Genomic DNA, 23327 nt, shown 5'->3' with positions numbered 1-23327 from the left:
CCCTAGATGTGTCATGGCCGGGATAGACCTAAAAGATGCCTACTATCATCTTCCCATACATGCCGAACATCAGCAGTACCTAAGGGTAGCAGTCATCCTGGCAGGACAGGTTCGTCACTTTCAATACGTAGCAATGCCATTTGGGCTTTCTATGGCTCCCCGCATCTTCACAAAAGTGATATTAGAAGTGATGGCTCATCTACGCCAATGGGACACTTTGATAATACCCTACCTAGATGATTTTCTAGTAGTAGGAAATTCTATACTTCAATGTAAAATTCGATTATCTAATACGATCTCGTCCCTACAGGAGTTAGGTTGGATCGTCAACTTCGAAAAGTCCAGGCTGAATCCAGAAACCGTTCAAACATTTTTAGGAATCCAGCTAGACTCCGTAAGTCAGAAATGCTTCCTCCCACAGTCAAAAAGAGTGACTATACAATCAAAAGTGTCAGAGGCAATGGACAACCAACACATGACACTAAGGAAAGCTATGTCCTTACTGGGATCATTATCCTCGTATATCCCAGCTGTGCCGTGGGCACAATTTCATACCCGTCAATTACAGTATGAAGTATTGTCGACTCAGGGAAAAGAAGGACATCTGGAAAGTAAACTAACTCTTTCCAAAGATGTCATAGAATCCCTATCCTAGTGGCTAGATATGGAGCACCTTTCAAAGGGTGTACCATGGATAATAGACCCTTCTAAGATAATTACTATCGACGCCAGCCCTATGGGGTGGGGTGTACATATGGAGGATAGTCTGGCCCAAGATACTTGGGACCAGGCAGAATTAACATGTTCTTCCAATTGGAAAGAATTAAGAGCGGTAGAATATGCCTTAAATCATTTTCTTCCACAGATTCAAGGAGCGCATGTATGGGTTTTCTCGGACAATTCCACCACAATGGCATATGTGAATCGTCAAGGTGGTACACAGTCAGGAAGTCTGATGACCATAGCAGCAGACATCTTCCAGCTAGCAGAGACTCATCTCGCACAGCCCTACACATCAGAGGTGTAGAAAACATCAAAGCAGACTACCTCAGCCGAAACATGTTACGCCAAGGGGAATGGACCTTAAACAGAACCATATTCAAAGTGATAACAAGAACATGGGGTATACCACAGATAGATCTGTTTGCCACAAGAGACAACAGACAAGTAAAAAGGTTCGCTTCCCTGAACTTCATGGATCATCCAGACATGTTGGACTCTCTCCACCATCCTTGGAAGTTCAAACTGGCATACGCCTTTCCTCCGATGTCTCTGATTCCACTAGTGATCAGAAAAATCAGAAGGGAACAAGCAAGAGTAATCCTCATTGCACCCTTTTGGCCAAAAAGACCATGGTTCTCTTGTCTCCAGACCATGTGTCTATGCGACCCATGGATTTTTCCATCAGACAAGGAGCTGCTGTTCCAGGGCCCCTTTTTCCACCCGCAAGTGAAAGGTCTTCACTTGACAGCGTGGAATTTGAGAGGCAACTATTAAGTTCAAGGGGGTTTTCAGTGGAACTAGTAAACACCCTTTTACTGAGTAGAAAAAGATCTACCACCCTAATATATAGTAGGGTATGGAATAAATTCTTAAATTTTTATACAGTACCGTTCACTAAGCAAGTTCCAGTGACACCTATTCTAGAGTTCTTACAAAAAGGCCGAGAACTAGGGTTATCGGTAAATACCTTAAGAGTTCAGGTCTCAGCATTAGGAGCCCTATATGGATGCAATATAGCAGCTAATAGGTGGATCTCCAGATTTATAAAGTCTTGTGAACGTAGTAACCGGGTCCATATTCCCCGTCTACCTCCGTGGGATTTAAATCTAGTACTGGAGGCCTTAACTGGCTCCCCATTTGAGCCACTAGATTCCATACCTCTAAATGTCCTAACATATAAAGTAGCCCTATTGGTAGCCCTAACCTCAGCTAGAAGGGTTAGCGACATCCAGGCCCTATCAGTAGACCCACCTTTCTTACTAGTATTTCAAGATCGAATAGTCCTAAAACCAGACCCATCATACCTCCCTAAGGTGGCATCCACCTACCACAGATTACAGGAAATTTTTCTCCCTTCCTTTTTTGATTCCCCTGTAACTCCAGAACAACATAAGTTCCACACCTTAGATGTCAGAAGAGCCATCCTGACCTATATAGAAAAGTCTCAGACATGGAGGCAGAGTAGGGCTCTGTTTGTCTCCTTTCAGGGCCACAAGAAAGGACATGGGGTCACAAGAGCCACCATATCTCAGTGGATCAGAGAAGCTATCTGCTTGGCCTATACATCAAAGGGCGAGATTCCTCCAGTGAGTATAAAAGCACATTCAACACGAGCCATGGCTTCCTCCTGCGCGGAACAAGCAGATGTACCAATCCATTTAATATGTAAGGCCGCAACACCTTCTACTTTTGACAACCATTATAGACTTGATCTATCTACATCTTCTGACCCGACCTTTGGTAGAGCTGTTCTTAGTACAGTAATCCCACCCAGATAATGACTCTCTGAAAATCTCTCATGTGGGGTGCTGTCGTGGCGAAGGGTAAAAAGCCAGATTACTTACCGGTAATGCTCTTTTAATGAGTCCACGACAGCACCCATTTACTACCCTCCCTAATTATGCACAGTTTCTTTCTTTTAAGCTCACAAATAATGGTTGTATAGAGTTTAAGACATTTATGTTGCTGAATATGAGTTATTACTAAAGCTTTTGCGGTTCCCTTTTTATACTCTGTAAACTAAATTGAGGAGGAGAGGGGACCGCCTCCTTTTATTCTGTAGGTTTCCTGTTCCTATGGGCGGATCCCTCTCTCTCATGTGGGGTGCTGTCGTGGACTCATTAAAAGAGCATTACCGGTAAGTAATCCGGCTTTTCAGGAGAACTTGCAGCAGAACGTCTGTGTGTTCCTCCAGCTCCTTCTCCTCCATAGAATTTTATAAGCACCAACTATCATCTCCTATCTCAGTAATGAGAAATTTGTCTTCACTGAATAGAGATTTTACCCTTGAAATAAGAGTGAAAGATAAGTCCAGGAGGATAAAGAATCAGATTTCTATACACGATATATTATAAAGTTCCTTCTTTTCATGTGCACTATTGACTTATTAAATAAAAACTTAAAACGTCAATTACTCTTAAAAAAAATATATAGTTGGGGGTTGACTGTTTTTATATGAATAGACCAAGGTCCAAGTAAGGCCCCCAAGTATGACCTGTGATAGTATCCGATGCTTGTTACATTACATATGTCCTAACTGATGCCTGTGCAGAGTATTAGAGAGATGAGCTGGTACATTATAATACAATAATTTAAAAAAAAATTGTATTATAGTGAAAAATAATGTTAGCAAAAAATGTATAAATTTTAATAAAACATTTTGAAAACAGAATATCATAAAAATAGATAACAAGATGTTATAGAAATACTGGATATGTAAAAAAAAAAACCACAATAAAAACCAAGTCGAATAGCTTTATAAATCAGACAATTTAACTATTGCAGCTGTCAGAATCATTGCTGATAAAAAAAAAAAAAAAGTTCCTTCTCACCTCCCAGTGGGGGTGGTCTTATGTTGCCCTTTCTCATTCTCAGGTCCTCAACCAGAGGCCTGGGAGTTTGAGGATTCTGCGCAGGATCTTAGTTGTTTCCAGCATTGCGCTTTTCTGAACAGAGAGCTCTGATGTTGCTCCTGAGATCTATTGTCGCCATTCTTCTAACTTAGGGGTCACTGCTCCAAGTGCTCCTATCACCACTGGAATCACTGTTGCTTTCACCTTCCACATCTTCTCCAGTTCTTCTTTGAGGCCCTGGTATTTCTTCAGCTTCTCATATTCCTTCTTTTTGATGTTGCTGTCACTTGGCACTGCCACATTATCATTGCTGTCTTCTGATCTTTGTCTACGATCACAATGTCTGGTTAGTTTGCCAACACCTACTTATTAGTGATGGGCGAGCTCTAAAATGCTCGGGTGCTCGTTGCTCGGGTCGAGCATATTGGAATGCTCAGGTACTAAACCCGAGCAATGAGCCCAATGTTAGTCTATGGGAACCTCGAGCCTTTTTCCGGCGGCCCCCCTGCAGAGGAACTAGATATTGCGGAAAATGATGGGAACAGTGCTCAAATGACATGGGAACAGCATGGGGAAAACCCCAGGAAGCATTTCTGACTCCCAGGTCACTGCTGTGAACAATATTGTCAGAGTCTTACGCCACTTTTACAGACTCACAATAAAACATACAAAAATGAAACCAAAGTGGATTTTCCTGGGAAATATGTTAAGGAACATCCTTTCCAGGGTAATGACTTGTATATAAGGCAAAATAAAAGTAAATAAGCGAAACAAAAATGCTCCTCCACACCTTGGGCTATGTTCATACGTACCGTTTTTGATGCGTTTTTCAACTTTAGCATTGATTTAAACCAAGACAAATGCATTCACTGGGAAATGTCATTTTAACATTTTACAACTTTATTTGGCCATGTGGTGTGTGACACATCATCAGACACATCCTGTTTCAGCCTACAACCTGCAGTAACCACCGATCGACCAAACCGCTGCATGACCAGCTCTACCCTCACCTACTGTATTCTCACCCATCCCTTGTAGATTGTGAGCCTTCGCGGGCAGGGTCCTCTCTCCTACTGTACCAGTTATGACTTGTATTGTTCAAGATTATTGTACTTGTTATTATGTATACCCCTCCTCACTTGTAAAGCGCCATGGAATAAATGGCGCTATAACAATAAATAATAATAATAATAATAATAATAATAATAATTTATGGAGGGACTCTGAAAGTCACAAAGCCTATTTTTATAGTACCATCCTATTCCTAGAGAGCCATCAGCCGGCTATGTCTTATTGTTCCAATTATTAAACAGTGGGTCTCCTATGCTGTTATTGCGTATGCAGTGAGTGGCAGGGCTGCCCAAAATTTGGACGCACCCCAATACCTCTTTGAAGAGACGTACAAGTTGACCACCTGAAAACAATGTTCCTATTATTAGGAAGTTGGTCTCCCATAGTGTTTGCCTATGCAGTGAATGCAAGGGCTGCCAAAAAATTGGAGGCACTCCAATGCTCCTTGGAAGAGACGTGGAGGAGGGCTTCATAAAAAAAGTTCCCATTAGAAAAGAGCGGGTCTCCTATACTTGTAATGCCCATGCACTAAGTATATGGGCTGACATTTACCCTTGGGGGATGGACATGAACATACTGTATAACAATTTATTTTTTTACAGGCATCATAAATACCCTTTAAAAAAATTATGTGGGTGTTGCATCACGGACCACGGTCACCCTGGTGATATGGTGGTGGAGGATGAGGAGGAGGAAGACAACAGCAAATATACAAAATCATGAAGCGTATACCCATGTATGGGTGTGAAGAGGTGCATGAAAATAGACCTCCCAAAAAAAGACACTGCATTTGAGTTTATGTTACACTGCTATCATTCGGTGGTGTTGTGAAGGTGTAGAGAGCCAGTTCATGCCACGTGTCTGGCTTGGACACCTAATAATTATAAGGCACAGAGGAATCACGGAGGACGTTGGAACGGTCAGCAATGTACGCCCTCAGCATCTTCCAAAATTTTGCACTCCTTGTGAGAGTACCCCGAGCCTCAGGGCCTGTGCAATGGAAGGGTCAGAGAAAACTCTCCCAGAACTTTGACAGTGTTCCCCTGCCTCTGCTGGATTGGAGTTGTGTCTCTCTCGCCTGTACTCCTTGGTTGTCCAACAAACTGTGACCTCTGCTGCCAGCATTTTCAGATGGGAATTTTTTTAATAATTCTGCAACTAGGGCCTTCTGCTGTGTTGCTAGCAGTGTGTCAAGAGTGGGAGATGAGGGTTGCATTGACAATCCAACACAATGGGCAGCACTTTGAACACATTTTATAAGTGATCATAAACTTGTAAATAACTCATGAAAAAATAAAGTTATGTTAAAACCAAGCATACCATTGTTTTTCTTGTGAAATTCTCAATAAGTTTGATGTGTCACATGACCCTATTCACATTGAAAAAAATAAAGTTGGATCCAAAATGTCTGACTTCAAAATGGCCGTCATGGTCACCACCCATCTTGAAAAGTTTTCCCCCTCCCATATTGTAATGTGCCACAAACAGGAAGTTGATATCACCATCCATTCCCATTTTATTTAGGTGTTTCCATATAAATGGCCCACCCTTTGTAGATGGATTTTTAGCTCTGTAAAATGGAAAGGATCTGGCTGTATTCTGGAGTGCCAACAAGCAAATGAAGCAGAAAAACGGTGTTCTATGGACTGCTTTTTAAGCAAAAGATCAGGATTAAGATCCCCCAAAACATTATTCCTGGCCTCTGATACCTTGGGCTATGTCTAGAAATATCTGTAAAAGCAGCAACAGCAAACAGAACTGGAAGGGACCCTCTTGCTATATGCACTGCAGTCTGCCACATATACTGCCTGCCTGCCTAGCACTGATATCTATGCTGCTGCATTAGTCCTCAGAAGGACTATCGTGGTATACCTACACTAAGAAACAAGCAAATCTATTCCTAGCTCAGCACCACCTCTCCCTACACTGCCTGATTCTGGAGTAGACTTTGATGAGCATGGCAGAGCCAGGTCTGATATAGATCACTGTAATGTCACAACCAACATGGCTGCAGTATTACAGTGTGTGGCAGACAATCCCTGCATGTTCATTGGCTCTCTAAAGAGCACCAAAAATGCAGGGAAGGGAGCCGAGCTCCCACCGAGCAACCATGGAAGTACTTGGTGAGCTCCGAGCATCTCGAGCAGCGAGATGATCAGGCGAATACCGAATAGTGGAGATCATGCTTGCTCATCACTACTGCTTATCACTCTGGATCTTGAAGTTCCACAGGATTTTAGACCTTTCATTACCCACCACTTTTTCTGGGGTCTCCAACCTGGACTTAGGGGGACTTAGCCCATGTGCTATGCAGATGTTCCTCTATACAATTCCCGCTACGTGGTTGTGGCGTTTGGTATACGCTGTTCCTGCTTGCATTTTGCATCCTGCCACTGTGTGTTGTTTCTGAGGTTTCTCTGCATAGTTTGCACCTTGGGTCTTGTCTTCTGTGGTAGTAGATTCCCGTTTCTATGGATCTGGTACTTAGTGCTTGCTCTTGTATATACATACATTATATATCACCCACACACATATATATACTGTGTGTGTGTATATATATATATATATATATATATATATATATATATATATATATATATATATATATATATACAGTACAGACCAAAAGTTTGGACACACCTCCTCATTTAAAGATTTTTCTGTATTTTCATGACTATGAAAATTGTACATTCACACTGAAGGCATCAAACCTATGAATTAACACATGTGGAATTATATACTTAACAAAAAAAGTGTGAAAGAACTGACATGATGTCTTATATACTAGGTTCTTCAAAGTAGCCACCTTTTGCTTTGATGACTGCTTTGCACACTCTTGGCATTCTCTTGATGAGCTTCAAGAGGTAGTCACCGGGAATGGTTTTCACTTCACAGGTGTGCCCTGTCAGGTTTAATAAGTGGGATTTCTTGCCTTATAAATTGGGTTGGGACCATCAGTTGTGTTGTGCAGGAGTCTGGTGGATACACAGCTGATAGTCCTACTGAATAGACTGTTAGCTATTTTTTTCTTGCCATAATACAAATTCTAAGTAAAGTAAAATGAGTGGCCATCATTACTTTAAGAAATGAAGGTCAGTCAGTCTGAAAAATGGAGAAAACTTTGAAAGTGTCCCCAAGTGTAGTTGCAAAAACCATCAAGCGCTACAAAGAAACTGGCTCACATGAGGACCGCCCCAGGAAAGGAAGAGCAAGAGTCACCTCTGCTTCTGAGGATAACTTTATCCGAGTCACCAGCCTCAGAAATCGCTGGTTAACAGCAGATCAGATTAGAGACCAGGTCAATGCCACACAGAGTTCTAGCAGCAGACACATCTCTACAACAACTGTTAAGAGGAGACTTTGTGCAGCAGGCCTTCATGGTAAAATAGCTGTTAGGAAACCACTGCTAAGGACAGACAACAAGCAGAAGAGACTTGTTTGGGCTAAAGAACACAAGGAATGGACATTAGACCAGTGGAAATCTGTGCTTTGGTCTGATGAGTCCAAATTTTAGATCTTTGGTTCCAACCACTGTGTCTTTGTGCGACGCAGAAAAGGTGAAGGGATGGACTCTACATGCCTGGTTCCCACCGTGAAGCATGGAGGAGGAGGTGTGATGGTGGGGGGGTGCTTTGCTGGTGACACTGTTGGGGATTTATTCAAAATTGAAGGCATACTGAACCAGCATGGCTACCACAGCATCTTGCAGCGGCATGCTATTCCATCTGGTTTGCGTTTAGTTGGATCATCATTTATTTTTCAACAGGACAATGACCCCAAACACACCTCCAGGCTGTGTAAGGGCTATTTTACCAAGAAGGAGAGTGATGGGGTGCTACGCCAGATGACCTGGCCTCCACAGTCACCAGACCTGAACCCAATCTAGATGGTTTGGGGTGAGCTGGACCGCAGAGTGAAGGCAAAAGGGCCAACAAGTGCTAAGCATCTCTGGGAACTCCTTCAAGATTGTTGGAAAACCATTCCCGGTGACTACCTCTTGAAGCTCATCAAGAGAATGCCAAGAGTGTGCAAAGCAGTCATCAAAGCAAAAGGTGGCTACTTTGAAGAACCTAGAATTAGGTGCCAAATCCTTTGATTACGGGTAGTTTGGAGTAGAGATGTTCAGAAAATGATTGCCGAATCCGAATGTATCATATTTGTGCCATATTCATACCATATTTGTGCTGAATTTATGTTTGATGATTGTCTCTGAACATATTCGCTTATCTCAACTCGCATTGACTCCAATGGCGTTCAGCTATGTTTGTCGAATATTGCAAATACGACGATCGTAATCTGAACCGAATATTGAAATATTCACTCATCTCAAGTTTGGAGATAGCAGGTGACCTGCGCTGCTGGTGTGTATCTGATCAAGGAGTCAGAATCTGGTAAAAGTATAGGTATTCTCTACTTGTTTCAAATAAATTCCAACTTTTTTTTTCCAAAAGAACCACAGTCTCTCTGTGGGTCTCCTGGAGAAGAAATCGGAACACTTCGATCTGATACACATTAGCAGCGCAGGTCACCCGCTATCTCCAAACTACCCGCATTATTAAGTTGGATCTGACAACCAGTGAAGCTGCAGCAGCTGGAACTATGTTTTATACCATTTTCCAGAATAGCAGAACAATCTCTTATCACTAACTTAATCTGGATAATATCCTATTTTGCTTTCTTTGTTCCCTTAGCCAATTCCAAACACTTTGATTGCTAATATCTTGGCAAAAGAAAGATGAAATTAAAAAGAAAAAAAAAGTTTTATTCAGCTCTGCAGCCACTACACTATTATATCATGTATCCAGTTTAACATGAAAAATTTAGTGAAAGGTCCTCTTTAAAGGAAATCTATCAGCAGGATGAAACACTGAATTCAGTGATGTGTCACTTGTCAAGTGCATGCTGTTTACTAACTGTGAAGGATTTATCACTAAGAGATTAACATTGGCAGATTAGTCCAGCAACTAAGCACCTCACGGTCTATGAACTTTGTACAAAGAAAGCCTGGTGGGGGCGGGATTAGCTTTCTCAGCTCTGCTTCATTCTAAATGTAAAACCTCTAATTGTTTCAGAACGACTGCACCCAGAAATCTAACTGATACATCTTTGGATTCAGCTTCTCTTTGCCTACATCATGCTGTTCTCAAATGAGGTAGCAATAACCTGCTGACGGATTCCCTTTAAGTCAGAAGTGACCTAAACACCGCTGAAATGTTATCTTTGGACCTCGGGTTACATTTTCATGCATGTATATGCCTACTGATTCATTGCTTTTTATTCTGAAACGTTCAGAATCCATTGTCATACTTTGATCACATTTCATATTTACACAGTGTAAGAATTGTTTACAGGCATCACTGTCATTCAAGGTTAGGTAATGAGTGAGTTACATTAGCATGCAGCCTCTGTTCACCCAGTGAATTGCTAGGATAAAATTACTTTGCAATTCTGGCATCTTCTGCATAGACAGCGAACAAGTCATTTTCATCCGTTATCCGGACCCTGATGTTCTTTTGCCAAACACTGTCACAAAAAGTAATCTCAAAATGTCCAGAATGAAAAATTACAAATATATGATTTTTTTTAATTTTTTTTAAATTAAAGAGTAACAGATAATGTTAAATTTTAAATTATTTGTGTCTGATTTCTCCTCCAGGCATCAATTTAAACTCCCCGCACCGGTCCTTCTTCCAATAGACCAATGACAGTTATAAATAGATGGAAGTTATGAGCAATTTTTTAAATAATGATGGAATCTTTCATTATTCTTATGGTGATACTCCAGTCATCCATCTTGTAAGGCTGACATGCAAACCTAGAGGAGTAACAATGATTGATTATACAAGGATATTAAAGTGTATGGTCAATATTCGACAAATGCTTCTCGTCTGTCCTTTCCCTGACTTAATGCATGGAAAATCCTGCTGTTTTTTTTGTTTGTTTTTTTTTACTCCAAATTCTATATCTCAAAGTTTCAGATCATTCAGTGATTCTCACCCTGATAATTAGGAGTCCACCATTTATTTCTAAGCAACTACTTGTGAATCCTTATGAATCTTCTTCTTTACTATTTTTTAAGTTTGTATTAATTATAGCCAATAAATGCTAAATAAAAAATAACTATAAATCAAAGAACTTCCAAGGCTGATCAGGTCTTAAGAAATACAGATAGCAAGAATAAGAAATCTAGATAAAAAATATAATAAAGAGAAATTAATAACTCAAATAATATCTAAACTTAATGTAAAAAAAACACAAACACACTGGTGCTCACAGGCTGCTGATGACTGAAGCTGGCGACAGTCTGCGTGCCACCCTGTCTGAACACTAATTAAGAAATATATATCAAAGAAAAAACTACTGCGCTACTACATAATATAAATAATGAATGAATCCTGTTCCTGTTGGATAAGCGGGCGGTGCATTTCGGGAGCCTCCTCCCGTTAGCGTGCCTCCCTGGGGCTTGTCAAAGGTGTACAGACTCAATGCGCTCCGATTGGAAGCGCTGACACTCACTGGCGAAGCAAGTGGGGGCATGGCTGAATGTGACTGGCAAAGCATTATGGGCTCTTGGATTGGGGTTTCGAAGGAGACACGGTCCATCATCATCACCGCTAGAGATGAGCAAATATGTTCAGAAAATGATCACCGAATCCAATATCCATATTTGTACCATATTTGAGCTGAATTTATGTTTGATGATCAGTTCCAAGCATATTTGTTAATTTGTACTTCCACTGACTCCAATGACGTTCGGCGAATATTGAAAAAACAATATTCGGGGCCGATCACAATCGGAACCGAATTTGCCAGTGTCCAGTGTTTTGAGGAAAGCTGCAACCTATTAATCACAGTAAGTACCAGACTTTCAATAGCAATACTGAATATGTGGCATTCTATACGCACAGTTGTAATAGAGTAAAAATATCCAAAACCACATATTTGTAAAATGTATATTAAATCTTTATTTATTTTAATCAGACTCAAATATCAAAAATTACATAAAAGTGCTGTGTGCAACATGCACCAAGGGAGAACAACAGGGAGGAGACATGACAATAACCAAGCACAGATGGGGGAACGAAAGTAACCATATATATTTTTCAATGAGCTAAAAGGGTACAGCCCTGATCACATATCCAGGGTCCAGCCGGTATCCCCATAGAAAAAGTAACCTAAATACAATGCTTTCAATATATCACAGTAGAAAGATCAGGCTTACCCATTGTGGTCATAAGAAGTAAGTTACCACCCTCCTTGCTTGGTGCCCCCGGACGCGCGTTTCGCGTATTCGCTTTCTCAGCGGGTACCCCACATGCATGTCCAGGCCTCGAACCTCACCCTGCCTCCTGTTACAACCCTAGGCTGAAAACCTCAACCCTCCACCCGGTGAATGCAATACACCAATACCCAAGTTAGCACAGATAAGGATAAAGGAAAATATACACCATGCTACAGTCACTCAGGAATACACTATAAATGTGCAGGGTAAAATAAACACAAATATAGGAAGGAGTAAATAAGACAAAGGAAAATACACCACCAGCAACGATTCTCCAACAACCAGCTCTCCACTCCAGACCGAGATAACAACGCAAGACAGAAGCTATAATCGGCAACGCCCAATGATCAGGAAAGCTATTTAAAGGCCATGGAAATGGCCCAGCTTCCAATCCGAGGATCAGGTAAATTAACCCCGGAACAGCTAGACAAAATCTAGCCGACGCCAATGAGCAAATAGTGGTCAAAAGCGGAACTACCGCTGTCTGTCGGACGACCTGGTCTGAACGGCGTCCGACATGACAGTTGTCCAGTTCTGGCACAAAAATCTGGATTCAGTCTCTGTGACTGCAGACTTATAATTTCTCACAGCATGCACGGTGCACGTTTTCAGGATTCTACATTGATAGCACCAAGAGCCGGACGTATGTGATATGCATTCTCCTGGCCACATTCGGACTAGACACGTACAACCTTCACTTGTACTGAGCCAGTCTAGTCAAAATGTTGCCGTTTATAATATGCATATTGCATTCTTGCGGTCTCTTGATCAGCTGCTGCCGATGTCAATGAATCCTGACAGCGCAATCTATGCGCGATATGAGGATTCATAATTTTTCATTCACAGAGTGGCTGCTGTCTTTCATACCAAACCTGGACAATCCCTTTAAATGGAACCCTTCAGGTGATACATGCTGCCCAAACCAAGGACAGCCTGTATCAACTCTTCGCTGTGTGATCACAGCCATATATGTTTTTCTCTGAAATGCTGCGGCGTCACAGAGAAAAACATACTTTTAATCACCGCCGGTGACCGAGGTGCGTGGGGGACTAGTCACACAGGCTGGTCACCGGCGGCTTCTACCTTCCCACTGACAGTATTGTTGTATCCATACCAATCTGAATAATCATGTTATAAAAGTCATTACCCCACACAATAAACACCATAAAGACAAAACCCCAATAGCAGTGGTGGCATTGCGGTATTTTTTTTTTTCCACCATTTCACATCACTTAAAACCAATCATCCCACAAAAAAAAAAATTGGCCATCAGTAAGAACTTGATGTACAACTCCTAGTGGGGGGTGTATTTAGTTCGAACCCAGTGCTGATGAGATTGCAGCATATCACAGTATTATTCCCCAAAGTCTGAAGTTTCACATGATGGTTTCCATTGAGGCAATTCCTCCATTATGGAGAAGGCAGTATTTTGTGCTCGACTACAATTGGTCAGATACTGGCTCTGACAGGAAACGTTCAGTAATGAAACACTTCAGCAATGACTTTTTCTTCAGGACGGCAGATTATGCTTCCTGTATAGAGAGATATAAGTGCTGCTCTCACACTTCTGCATCCTGACAATGGATTTTGCTATTTGCTTCGTTTTTTTGCTTATATTTTATCCATCACTCTCACAAGAATCTGCAGTAGAAGCGGCCTGTTCTGAGGTAGGTACCATGAAGCAGGCAATGACTTTATGAGATGTAGAACTGGTACTTATTTAGTATTGAACTTTTACACTGCAGAATATTGCGACTGTATATTGGGTATATGGTATGTTGTGGTACTGATGTCAAAGAATATATACAGTGATAACAACAGGAAAGAAGGAGATAATATGTAGGATCATTCATCTGTATATAGATACACATACATATAGAAAGAGCTCGGGAAAAAGTAGTACACATCTTTGAAAAGTAAGACTTTAATCAGTATCACACCTGAAGAAGAAAAGGGTGAAAGTGACTGTGGCCAAGTGTCACATGTATGGGGGATTCTGAAGGGACAAGTTGTCATTCTCCATCCAATATCCAGGCTCTAAAAGACGTCATTCTTGAAGAATGGAGAAAGATAGATGTTAGAATATGTCCCCAACTTGTTCATTCCATACCTAGAAGACTTGTTGTTGTCCTTAAAAATCAAAGCGGCCGGTCATACAAAATACTAGATGTTGTTTTCGATGTGGGGTGTACTCATTTTTGCATCTACTAATTTGAAGAAAACTGAAGATTTTGTAATTAAAGTTATATTATTAATCTTACGTTCAGGTTATGGGTTAAAAAAGGTTCTATACAACTCAGTCTTGTCAAAATTTTGGAAATTTTTCTTGTGTTCAGTGAGATTTTGATTATAATCATGCTTTTCAAAGTGAGTGTACTCATTTATGCTGAGCGCTGTGTATATCTATATACACACGTATATATATATATATGACTCCGTACCAAGTATTTGAAGTCTACAACCTGTCACCCTTTATCTATTGCAAAAATGCAACCCTCAGCATCCCTCTACCACCCCACCAGAGACTCATACACATGGTAAAGCAGGAATATAGTACACCCATGATAGGCCGTTCAGCATAATGCATGTACTCAGTCACCAGACCTTAGAGAGCACATATGGATGACAACCACCTGTCACTTCTACACAAATCCCTCAACGCGTGGAAGAAATTCACATCATCAATCACAAACAGATGTTTCATTAACTTATTTTCCCCCAAGTGTTATTAATATCTTAATACAATTAAACCGTATACAAGATTAATGAGTAATTATGATCAAACGGGAAAGATACGAAGACATCATCGAAGATGGGTTTTCAAAATGGGAAAAGTGGAACAAGCACACAAATATTATCCACACAAATTGGGTTTACCGCTTATATGTAAAAGTAATAAAGTGGTGTAGCTTAAAATAATAATCCACTGAGGAGATGACAAGGACGGTGAAGATGTCAGTCACACCGAGTGGGGCGAACTAGCAGAAGCTGTCACAATAAAAGTGATCTTGGCACAAGTGTATTGTTTTGCGACATCAATAACTTTATTAGAACACAAGAACAGGGTTCTGATACATAATGGCGTCAGTTTGGGAACCTGACAGATTCCCATTACTAGTATGCAGTAATCTTTTATGCTTCTTCTTAGTAATGGCTACATCTATGCCCCAGATTTGAGCTCTATACTGTATTTCAACATTAATAAATATATTAATTAGTGAAGAATTTCAGACCTATTTAAAGGACAAATACTTCTAAAAGGTTGACAAATTCTTTTCATAAGATCTGTTGGAGAATACAGGCAATACATCAGATTGGGAAGGGTTGGTCAAGCGAAATCAGTGGTACAAGATGGTTGAGTATTGTGCCATCATACTGTATTACGCAATGTATCAGTACCCAAAGGTTATATCCACAGATCTCCAAATTCATCACTTATTCTAGAATCTTTTCCCCTAATAAAGGAGCAATAGCCATCTGATCGGATTTTCATCTTGATCATAAGTTGAAATCGATGAACTTGTCTTTTTTCCAACCTTAAAACTATGATCAAATTGGACTTTTATCATCTTTAAATTATTGTTTTTTTTTCTAACTTAAATTGTGTATACTGAGTGAGATAATGGTCTATGTACAAAATAAAAAAGTAATAAAAGCTACTGTAAGGGAACCCTTTCATTTCTAAAAAGTAAAACTAAGAATTTTGGATCAATATCAACAGCCTACCTGCAATTCTAATCGGATGCACAATGGACTCAACCCAGTCTGGTCAGACTATGCTCTAAACTGCCCTATTGCATTTATATTGGGCTTAGTAGTCTTACTACATACCATATATATATATAACCATATTCTGATGAACATTATAGGTGGTGGGAACAGAAAATCGCAAATTCCACTATATTAGTTATATTAGCCCACCACCATACATGTATATGATTAGGACAACTGCAAACTGCATAATTAAACTAAGAAGAACCCAAGCAGTCATAAATCCAAAAAAAGTAAACACCTTTATTAAATATTTATAAAAGATTGTATACAGACAAAACGGATATATGGGCTAAAAGATGGCATTAGGTGTAGTCAGCATCAATGGTTGCCCAAGGTGGGGTGTCCCCCTTGAGGAAGGTACCATTACCAAAACGCTCGTTGGGGTGGGCGGGTGACTCCTGGAGACTGTTCCATCACAAGGTATTGTGTGATTTCGATTATGGCAAATGAATGACTTGTTTTGCACTCTTGCTACATGGTCATACATTTCTATTTATTGAGTGTTTAAACATTTGTATACCTTGTATTTAGGGGGACACCCCACCTTGCGCAACCATTGATGCTGGCTACATTTTATGCCATCTTTTAGCCCCATATATCCATTTTGTCTGTATACAATCTTTTATAAATATTTAATAAAGGTGTTGACTTTTTTTGGATCTATGACTGCTTGGGTTCTTCTTAGTTTAATTACATGCCATATATATTTAACATATTTTATTCTTCTATTTGTGCATCATTCATTTGATCTGATTTTCAGGTTATTGCCAATAGAAGCTACAACTGTGATGGTCTAGGACTGCAGGAGATCCCCAACGTTATACCCAGCAGCACAGAGACTCTGGATTTCAGCTTTAACTCACTGTTTTCCCTGTATTCCTGGATGTTCAGTCGTTTCGAAAACCTGGAATACATAAATTTATCACGGTAAAACACTTTGGGAAACGTTTTCATAATTTATTTGGATTGTAATGTTATTGTTTATTTGATAATGGTTTTAGTAGTGGAGGAGGTGTCATCAAGATAACAGAATCCATATAGTGGGGCATATTGACATCACAAAGAGTGTTCTTTGATGTTTAAGTCATCTGGAACTCATATAGAAAGTATATTATACCTTTGGCCTGCTACAATTCATAAAATTCCTTGGGCTTTAGCACAATGGATCCAGAGTGTTCATCAGCTATATCCTCCTGCTTTCTAAAACTCAAAACTAAATTAATTATTTTCTCACAAGCTCATTCAATCACAGTCAATGGCTCCACACTTTCAGTTCAGAAACATAGTGGTGACCTTCAACTGTTGTCCATGCTCCAACTAAAAACATCTATTGAATCTGCTGTTTCCCAAATTTTAAGTCAACAAAAGTGTTCATGCATGTCCTCATCTCACACCCAGACTACTATTATATCCTACTCATTAATTCTGTTTCCAACACTCTTACAATCCACCATCCACCATCAAATCTTCTTGTTCATTAATTCACCTGTCTCCTTGCCAATCCTGTCTTTGCCCTCTGCCAGTCCCTTGACTACTGGAGATGAGCAAATTACTTTGTGCAAGCATGATCCAGGACAGTGCTCGCTGGCCGTGGACAGGAGCTGCGCAAATTTTACTTATCCTCCAAGATCTCATTCTCTACTTATGGTTAGCCGGGCTAGTGAAATGTCACCTCTGTGCTGCACACATGATGTCACACTATGTTGAGGAATCAAACCCCATGCTGGGGAAATTTGTGCAGCTGCTATCCACACCCAGAAAGCTTTGACTACCTATTAGCCAGTTCCCTCTATATATCTCTGACTTGATCTTCCAATAACTCCTAACACCTAATCGATCCTCTCAAAACCTCTCTTTTCTCTCCTAGTTTGCTTTAAATTCAGTCATTGCTAAGATTTCTCTGTTTGATCCCGCATACTTTCAAAATAAAAATGAACAAATTCCCTCCCACCTTTTAAACGTTTAAAGACAACCTGAAAACATACTACTTGAGAAAAGCCAACAACTTCCAATAACCCTCTGGCCACTACACTGGCATAAGTGCAGCTTTTACCCTCACCTGCCTGCTATCTTCCATCTAGTGGTGAGAGAACGTGCTCGGGTAACGTCTTATCGGGTGTTTTCTGAGCGTCTGGGCATGCTCATATATCAATTTTGCGTCTCTGCTGTGCATGATTTGTGGCTGTTACCCTCAACATGTCGGGATTGCATTTGTAATGCAATCCCCACATGTTGAGGCTGTCCAACAGCCGCAAATCATGCAGCTTTGAGGACTCGAACATAATATACGAGCACGTCACTACCTCCATCCCTTGTAGGTTGTAAGGCTTTGGGGATAGAGTCCATTATTTCTAGATTTGTCAATCTGGAAAAGTTTAGAGGACAAAGGGTACACACAAATGCATTGGGTTCCATTTTTTTTTTTAAAGAAATGCTCAATAAATCAATTGCTAAAATTGTTTTAAATTTGTTTCTCCTCTCAATCTAAGGATCAATTTCTTCACTATTTTACAGGTGTGGAATTAACTGGATATACAATAACGCTTTTTCGAACAATTCAAGGCTTAATACAGTTATACTCACTGGAAACCCTATAATATATATTGCAGACATTGCGTTCCTAGGAGCAACCTCCCTTGAAAATTTATACTTGCAAGAAACCTCCATATCAGACTTATCATTCATTCCCTTAAAAACTCTAAAGAGTCTAGTGACTCTGCATTTGGGAAGTAATTTCATATCTTCCATAAGAATTTCTGAAGATATTACCTTTGAAAACTTGACAATGCTAAACTTTGCATTAAACCAAATAAACACAATATCTGTACAAGATTCTAAATTCCTAAAGCAAATTAAAAATTTGACTTTAATTCTGAAAGGAAACAATATTAAATACATTGAGCCCAATTCGTTCAACCATAGTGATTTCCATCACATGGATCTTACTGGCTGTGCCTGGAAGACAGATGTTTCTTCACTTTTAAATGGCCTTAATGGGTTGACCACACACACCTTGAGTATTGGCATATTTGATGACATTGATGCCGATATTGACTTACTTCCAAGTAGTCTGACCGGACTCTGTAATATCTCTGTAAAGGAGCTCAGTCTACAGTATAGGCACCTCTCTGAAGGCTTAAAGGAATCCTTCTCCTGTTTGACCAAGATTGAAAAATTGGACCTCACATCCATGCACCTTCATTCCCTTCCACATGTGAGCCAACCCAATGTTGTAAAGGAACTCATTTTAAATAAAAACGTTTTTTCCAGTTTGTGCAATATAAGTTCAGACAGTTTTCCATTGATCACACGCCTACACATAGTTGGAAATCAGGACAGTTGGAGCTTAGGGAACAAATGCTTGGAGCGTTTATCCATTCTGAAATACTTAGACTTGAGTCACAATGACTTTCATAAAGCATCATGTTGCACGGCTCAGTTTAGTGGTTTACATAGTCTCTTACATCTGAATCTCAGTTTTGGAGCACCACTCCTATTAGAGAGCCCGGCATTTCCTGCAAATAAAGAGCTGGAAGTTTTAGATCTTTCACATGTCTTTTTGTTAACTGATGGATCATCAAGTCCTTTCAGCAACTTAGCAGATCTGAAGACCCTGAACTTATCTTACAGCCACGTGAACAGCACCTATATAATGATTTTTGAAGGTCTGATCAAACTACTTTACCTAAATTTGAATGGAAATTTCTTTCATAAGTGGATTCTCAAAAGTGACAACCTGTTTTCCAAAGTTCTACAACTGGAAACCTTGATACTATCTAACTGTGACCTGGAAGTCATAGAGACACAAGCCTTGCAAAAGTTGGAGAACTTGAAATCGGTTGATCTTAGTCACAATAAGTTAACTTCCTTCGCTACAAATGCTTTTGGAAACTTGAGTGGCGTATCCTTAAATTTTGCTTTTAACATGATCTCAACTATTCCTATTAGTTTAGTGCGGAATATATCCAATAAAACCACCATCAATTTAAGTTACAATCCTATTGACTGCTCGTGCTCAAACATAGAATTTCTAACCTGGTACAAAGAGCAGGAAAAGATCTTTCTAGATAAGACAAATACCACGTGTGGATCGCCACCATCACTGACTGGTACAGAGTTGACAAAAGTATCAATAACTTGTGGAATTCCTCTTCGGTATATCATCCCAATTATCATTGGTGCATTGATCTTCATTATTCCTACATTATGCTTGGTTCAATATTGCAGGAGGAGGGTTTATGCTGCCATATAAAAAAAAAGTTCTTTCAGCCATCACAAACTTTGGCGGTAAGGAGAAGAGGAGATGTTAAGAGTTGAACTTTTGAGATAAAGCAGAAGGTGAATGTATTTTGTAATTTATTTTTACATTTCATTTTGAATTGTACAAATTTTCTTCTATCTTAACAATTTCATGCAAGAGTGATCTTGTATAAGCTGTGGTAACAGATGCAACGGCACCTGGATAAAAAGAAAAACAAAAAGTTTAAAAATATTTCACCAGCTAGCTCTGTGCAGAGGTCACAACACAGATAAGTAGGGGGTGAACAGTATCCATTCCCTGTTGTAGATCCTCATTTTTCTGTCTCCAGCTTTATATTAGAAGTATTACTTGTCATCATAATCATGTCATGTAAATATAATAGGTTCACTACTGTCCTTTACCCTCAGGGTATAAAGTACAAGCTAAAAAGTGACTTCTGTACAACAGGAAATGTCAGCCTATTGTGAGACTCAGCGGCCAAATTGAAAACTGAGATTTCAGGATTATTTTACACAAATAGAAAAATGAAGAAAAATATTTTTCTTTCACTCCTCACATCCGATCACTCACCAGCTCATGTCACTTATACCTCAAAAACATCTCTAGAATTTGACCTTTCATAACTTTGACTCTGCAAAAACTCTTACTGTAACTTTTTCATTTTCGTCTAGTCTATCGTTCTCCCTCTTACTAAACTCTCCCCTCTCCAATCCATTCTGAATGCAGCAGCCAGCCAGGATCATATTCCTTTCCAACCGCTACACCGATGCCCTACATTGTGCAGAGTTTAATATAAACTCATCTCTCTCACCCACAAAGAGCTCCACAGTTCAGCATCCCTTGCATCTCCTCCCTCGTCTCAGTCTACCACCCCACTTGCACCCTCTGTTCTACTAATGACTTAAAACTCAAATCATCAATAATCCGGACCTCCCACTCCCATCTCCAAGACTTCTCGCATGCTGCCCCAATTCTTTAGAATGCACTACCAAGGACTATTAGATTAATCCTCAATACCCACAGTTTTAAGCGTAGCCTAAAACGCAATACTTTAGACTGGCCTGTCACCTCACCTCTAATTATCCCTGTTTGGCCCATACAAACTTTTCTTCAAAATCATGACCTTTGTTCACATCCCCCATGCACTTAATAGCCCTCTATGTCTGTATTGTTCACATACTGGCTAGTGACCGGCTTATGCAGTGTTATGTGAATACCCTATTTAGTATATTATGGCTGTTTTGTACAATATAAGCACATTCTACCATTTATCTTTCGTGTCTCCCCTATTTCCTCCTAGATTGTAACCTTGCGAGCAGCAGGGCCCTCACTCCTCCTGATATTTGAGTTATGCTTACTCTGTAATGTCTTTACTGTTTGTACAAGTCCCCTCTAAAATTGTAAAGTGATGCAGAATATGTTGGCCCTCTAAAAATAAAATATGTATATATATATATTTAACATTAAACTTAATTAACAAGATGATTTTTATGTTGTTCTATTCCCTTTAAAGTAACACTCCACCTTCAACATTAAGCCTGGTGCAATTGATTCAAGGCTTAGACAGCAAAAGGAATATACCATATATAAGGCAGCTCTGTTCTCCTTGGACCATCCCTGACAGAGGCCGTGCTCTCCAAAACGCGTAGGAATTTGTCCTTACGGCGCCTCACACTTCTGCCGGTCACTTGACACTTGACGTCACACAAGGTTCTGCCAGCGTACTGCTATAACGCAGGTTTTGACCGTGAGTCTTCAACGCTTGTGCACCATCGGAGAGGAGGCTCAGGGAGCGTGTGTCACTGGCTGGGACAGCGCTCCCGAAGAAATATATCCCTGAGATGCTACCAAGATTTCAACACAAGGAGGATTTGAGTGGAACCTCCTTGATTCGGACTGAAACAACACCTCCAACTGATGATTAAAAGGTAACTTCAGCACTGTGCACTTTCTTTGTATATCTTCAGTCCGATATAAGACTCTGCAAGACTTGAGACTTTTTTGCACCACTTGCCCCAAATGCATCTTCTTAAATTCTATAAACTTATCGTTGATCTGAAATAATATACAGAATCTGGGACTCTTTATTTGTAACAACGTTTGGTCCTATTGCAATTTTAAACTGAGGGTTTTTTTATTGGTATCTTAACTGTATTTCTATTAAACTATTGTTTTGATTTTGTTCAATGCTCCTCATATCTCTCATTTTAGACAGAAAAAAGAAAATGAGTCTATGAATTTACAGGAAGGACAGCATAATGAAGGACATTAAGTACAGTGACTTATACATTAGAAGTGCAGAGTCACATTTACTATATGGGGTGGAGGATGAGCCATACAGCAAAATACTTAGGTTCAGCAAGTTATACTGTATATACACTGCTCAAAAAAAATAAAGGGAACACTAAAATCCCACATCCTAGATATCACTGAATTAAATATTCCAGTTGTAAATCTTTATTCATTACATAGTGGAATGTGTTGAGAACAATAAAACCTAAAAATTATCAACGTAAATCACAACTAATATCCAACTCCTGGACACTTTGTGGTTCAACTGCTTCCTAAGTGAACAGTTTGATTTCACAGAAGTTTGATTTACTTGGAGTTATATTCTGTTGTTTAAGTGTTCCCTTTATTTTTTTGAGCAGTGTACTTGCGTATAAGCCGAGTTTTTCAGCACATTTCTTATGCTGAAAAAGCCCCCCTTCGGCTTATACTCGAGTGACGGTCCCACAAGATGGAGAGTGGCAGCAGCGGAGTAGCGGTTCACAGTAGGCATGATCCGGCTGCTGAGGCTAAAGCTTGTGCCCGCTGCTAAAGAAAAATGAATATTCACTGCGCTGTCAGTGAATATTCATTGCTCTTTAATAGCGGACACAGTGGTCACAGCTGCTGGCTTCCTGCAGCTGCCGGGTGATGACATGTGCCCGCTACTAAAGAGAAATTAATATTCACTTAGCTCCTCTTCCATGGGTGTGGAGGGCACACGTGATCGCCCGGCAGCTGCAGGAAGTCAGCGGCTGCTGCTACTACTGTGACCGCTACTAAATAGCAGTGAATACTCACTGCTCTCCATGCACATAGTCCCGGGGTGGGGAGCACTTAGTATTCAGGCAGCTGTTCTCTGCTTATAAGTAGCACATGACATCACAGCCATACGCTTTTTACAAGCATAAATCAGCTGCTGGCATCGGAACAAGACACTGTGAGGGAGCGCAGGAAGGTAAGTAGGATGGTTTATTGTTTCTAAATGTTTTTCTGATTGGAGCCATGCCTACCAGGATGGGAATGAGGAGGCCGTGCCTACCAGGATAGGGATGAGGGGCCATGCATACCAGGTTAGGAATGAGGAGGCCGTGCA

General features: G+C 40.2%; 1 protein-coding gene across 1 annotated transcript; it reads left to right on the top strand.

Moving 5' to 3' along the window:
* Positions 1-13440: 13440 nt before the first annotated feature.
* Positions 13441-21619, top strand: CD180 (CD180 molecule). Its single transcript, XM_077280749.1, has 3 exons — positions 13441-13595; positions 16463-16629; positions 18217-21619. The coding sequence occupies exons 1-3, from the start codon at positions 13509-13511 to the stop codon at positions 19952-19954; spliced, it is 1992 nt and encodes a 663-aa protein (XP_077136864.1). The 5' UTR covers positions 13441-13508; the 3' UTR covers positions 19955-21619.
* Positions 21620-23327: the final 1708 nt, after the last annotated feature.

Source organism: Ranitomeya variabilis, chromosome 1 (assembly GCF_051348905.1).
Source record: "Ranitomeya variabilis isolate aRanVar5 chromosome 1, aRanVar5.hap1, whole genome shotgun sequence".
Classification (NCBI taxonomy): Eukaryota; Metazoa; Chordata; class Amphibia; order Anura; family Dendrobatidae; genus Ranitomeya; species Ranitomeya variabilis.
The sequence above is the reverse complement of the archived record's forward strand: the minus strand, read 5'-3'. Positions and strand labels throughout refer to the sequence as shown.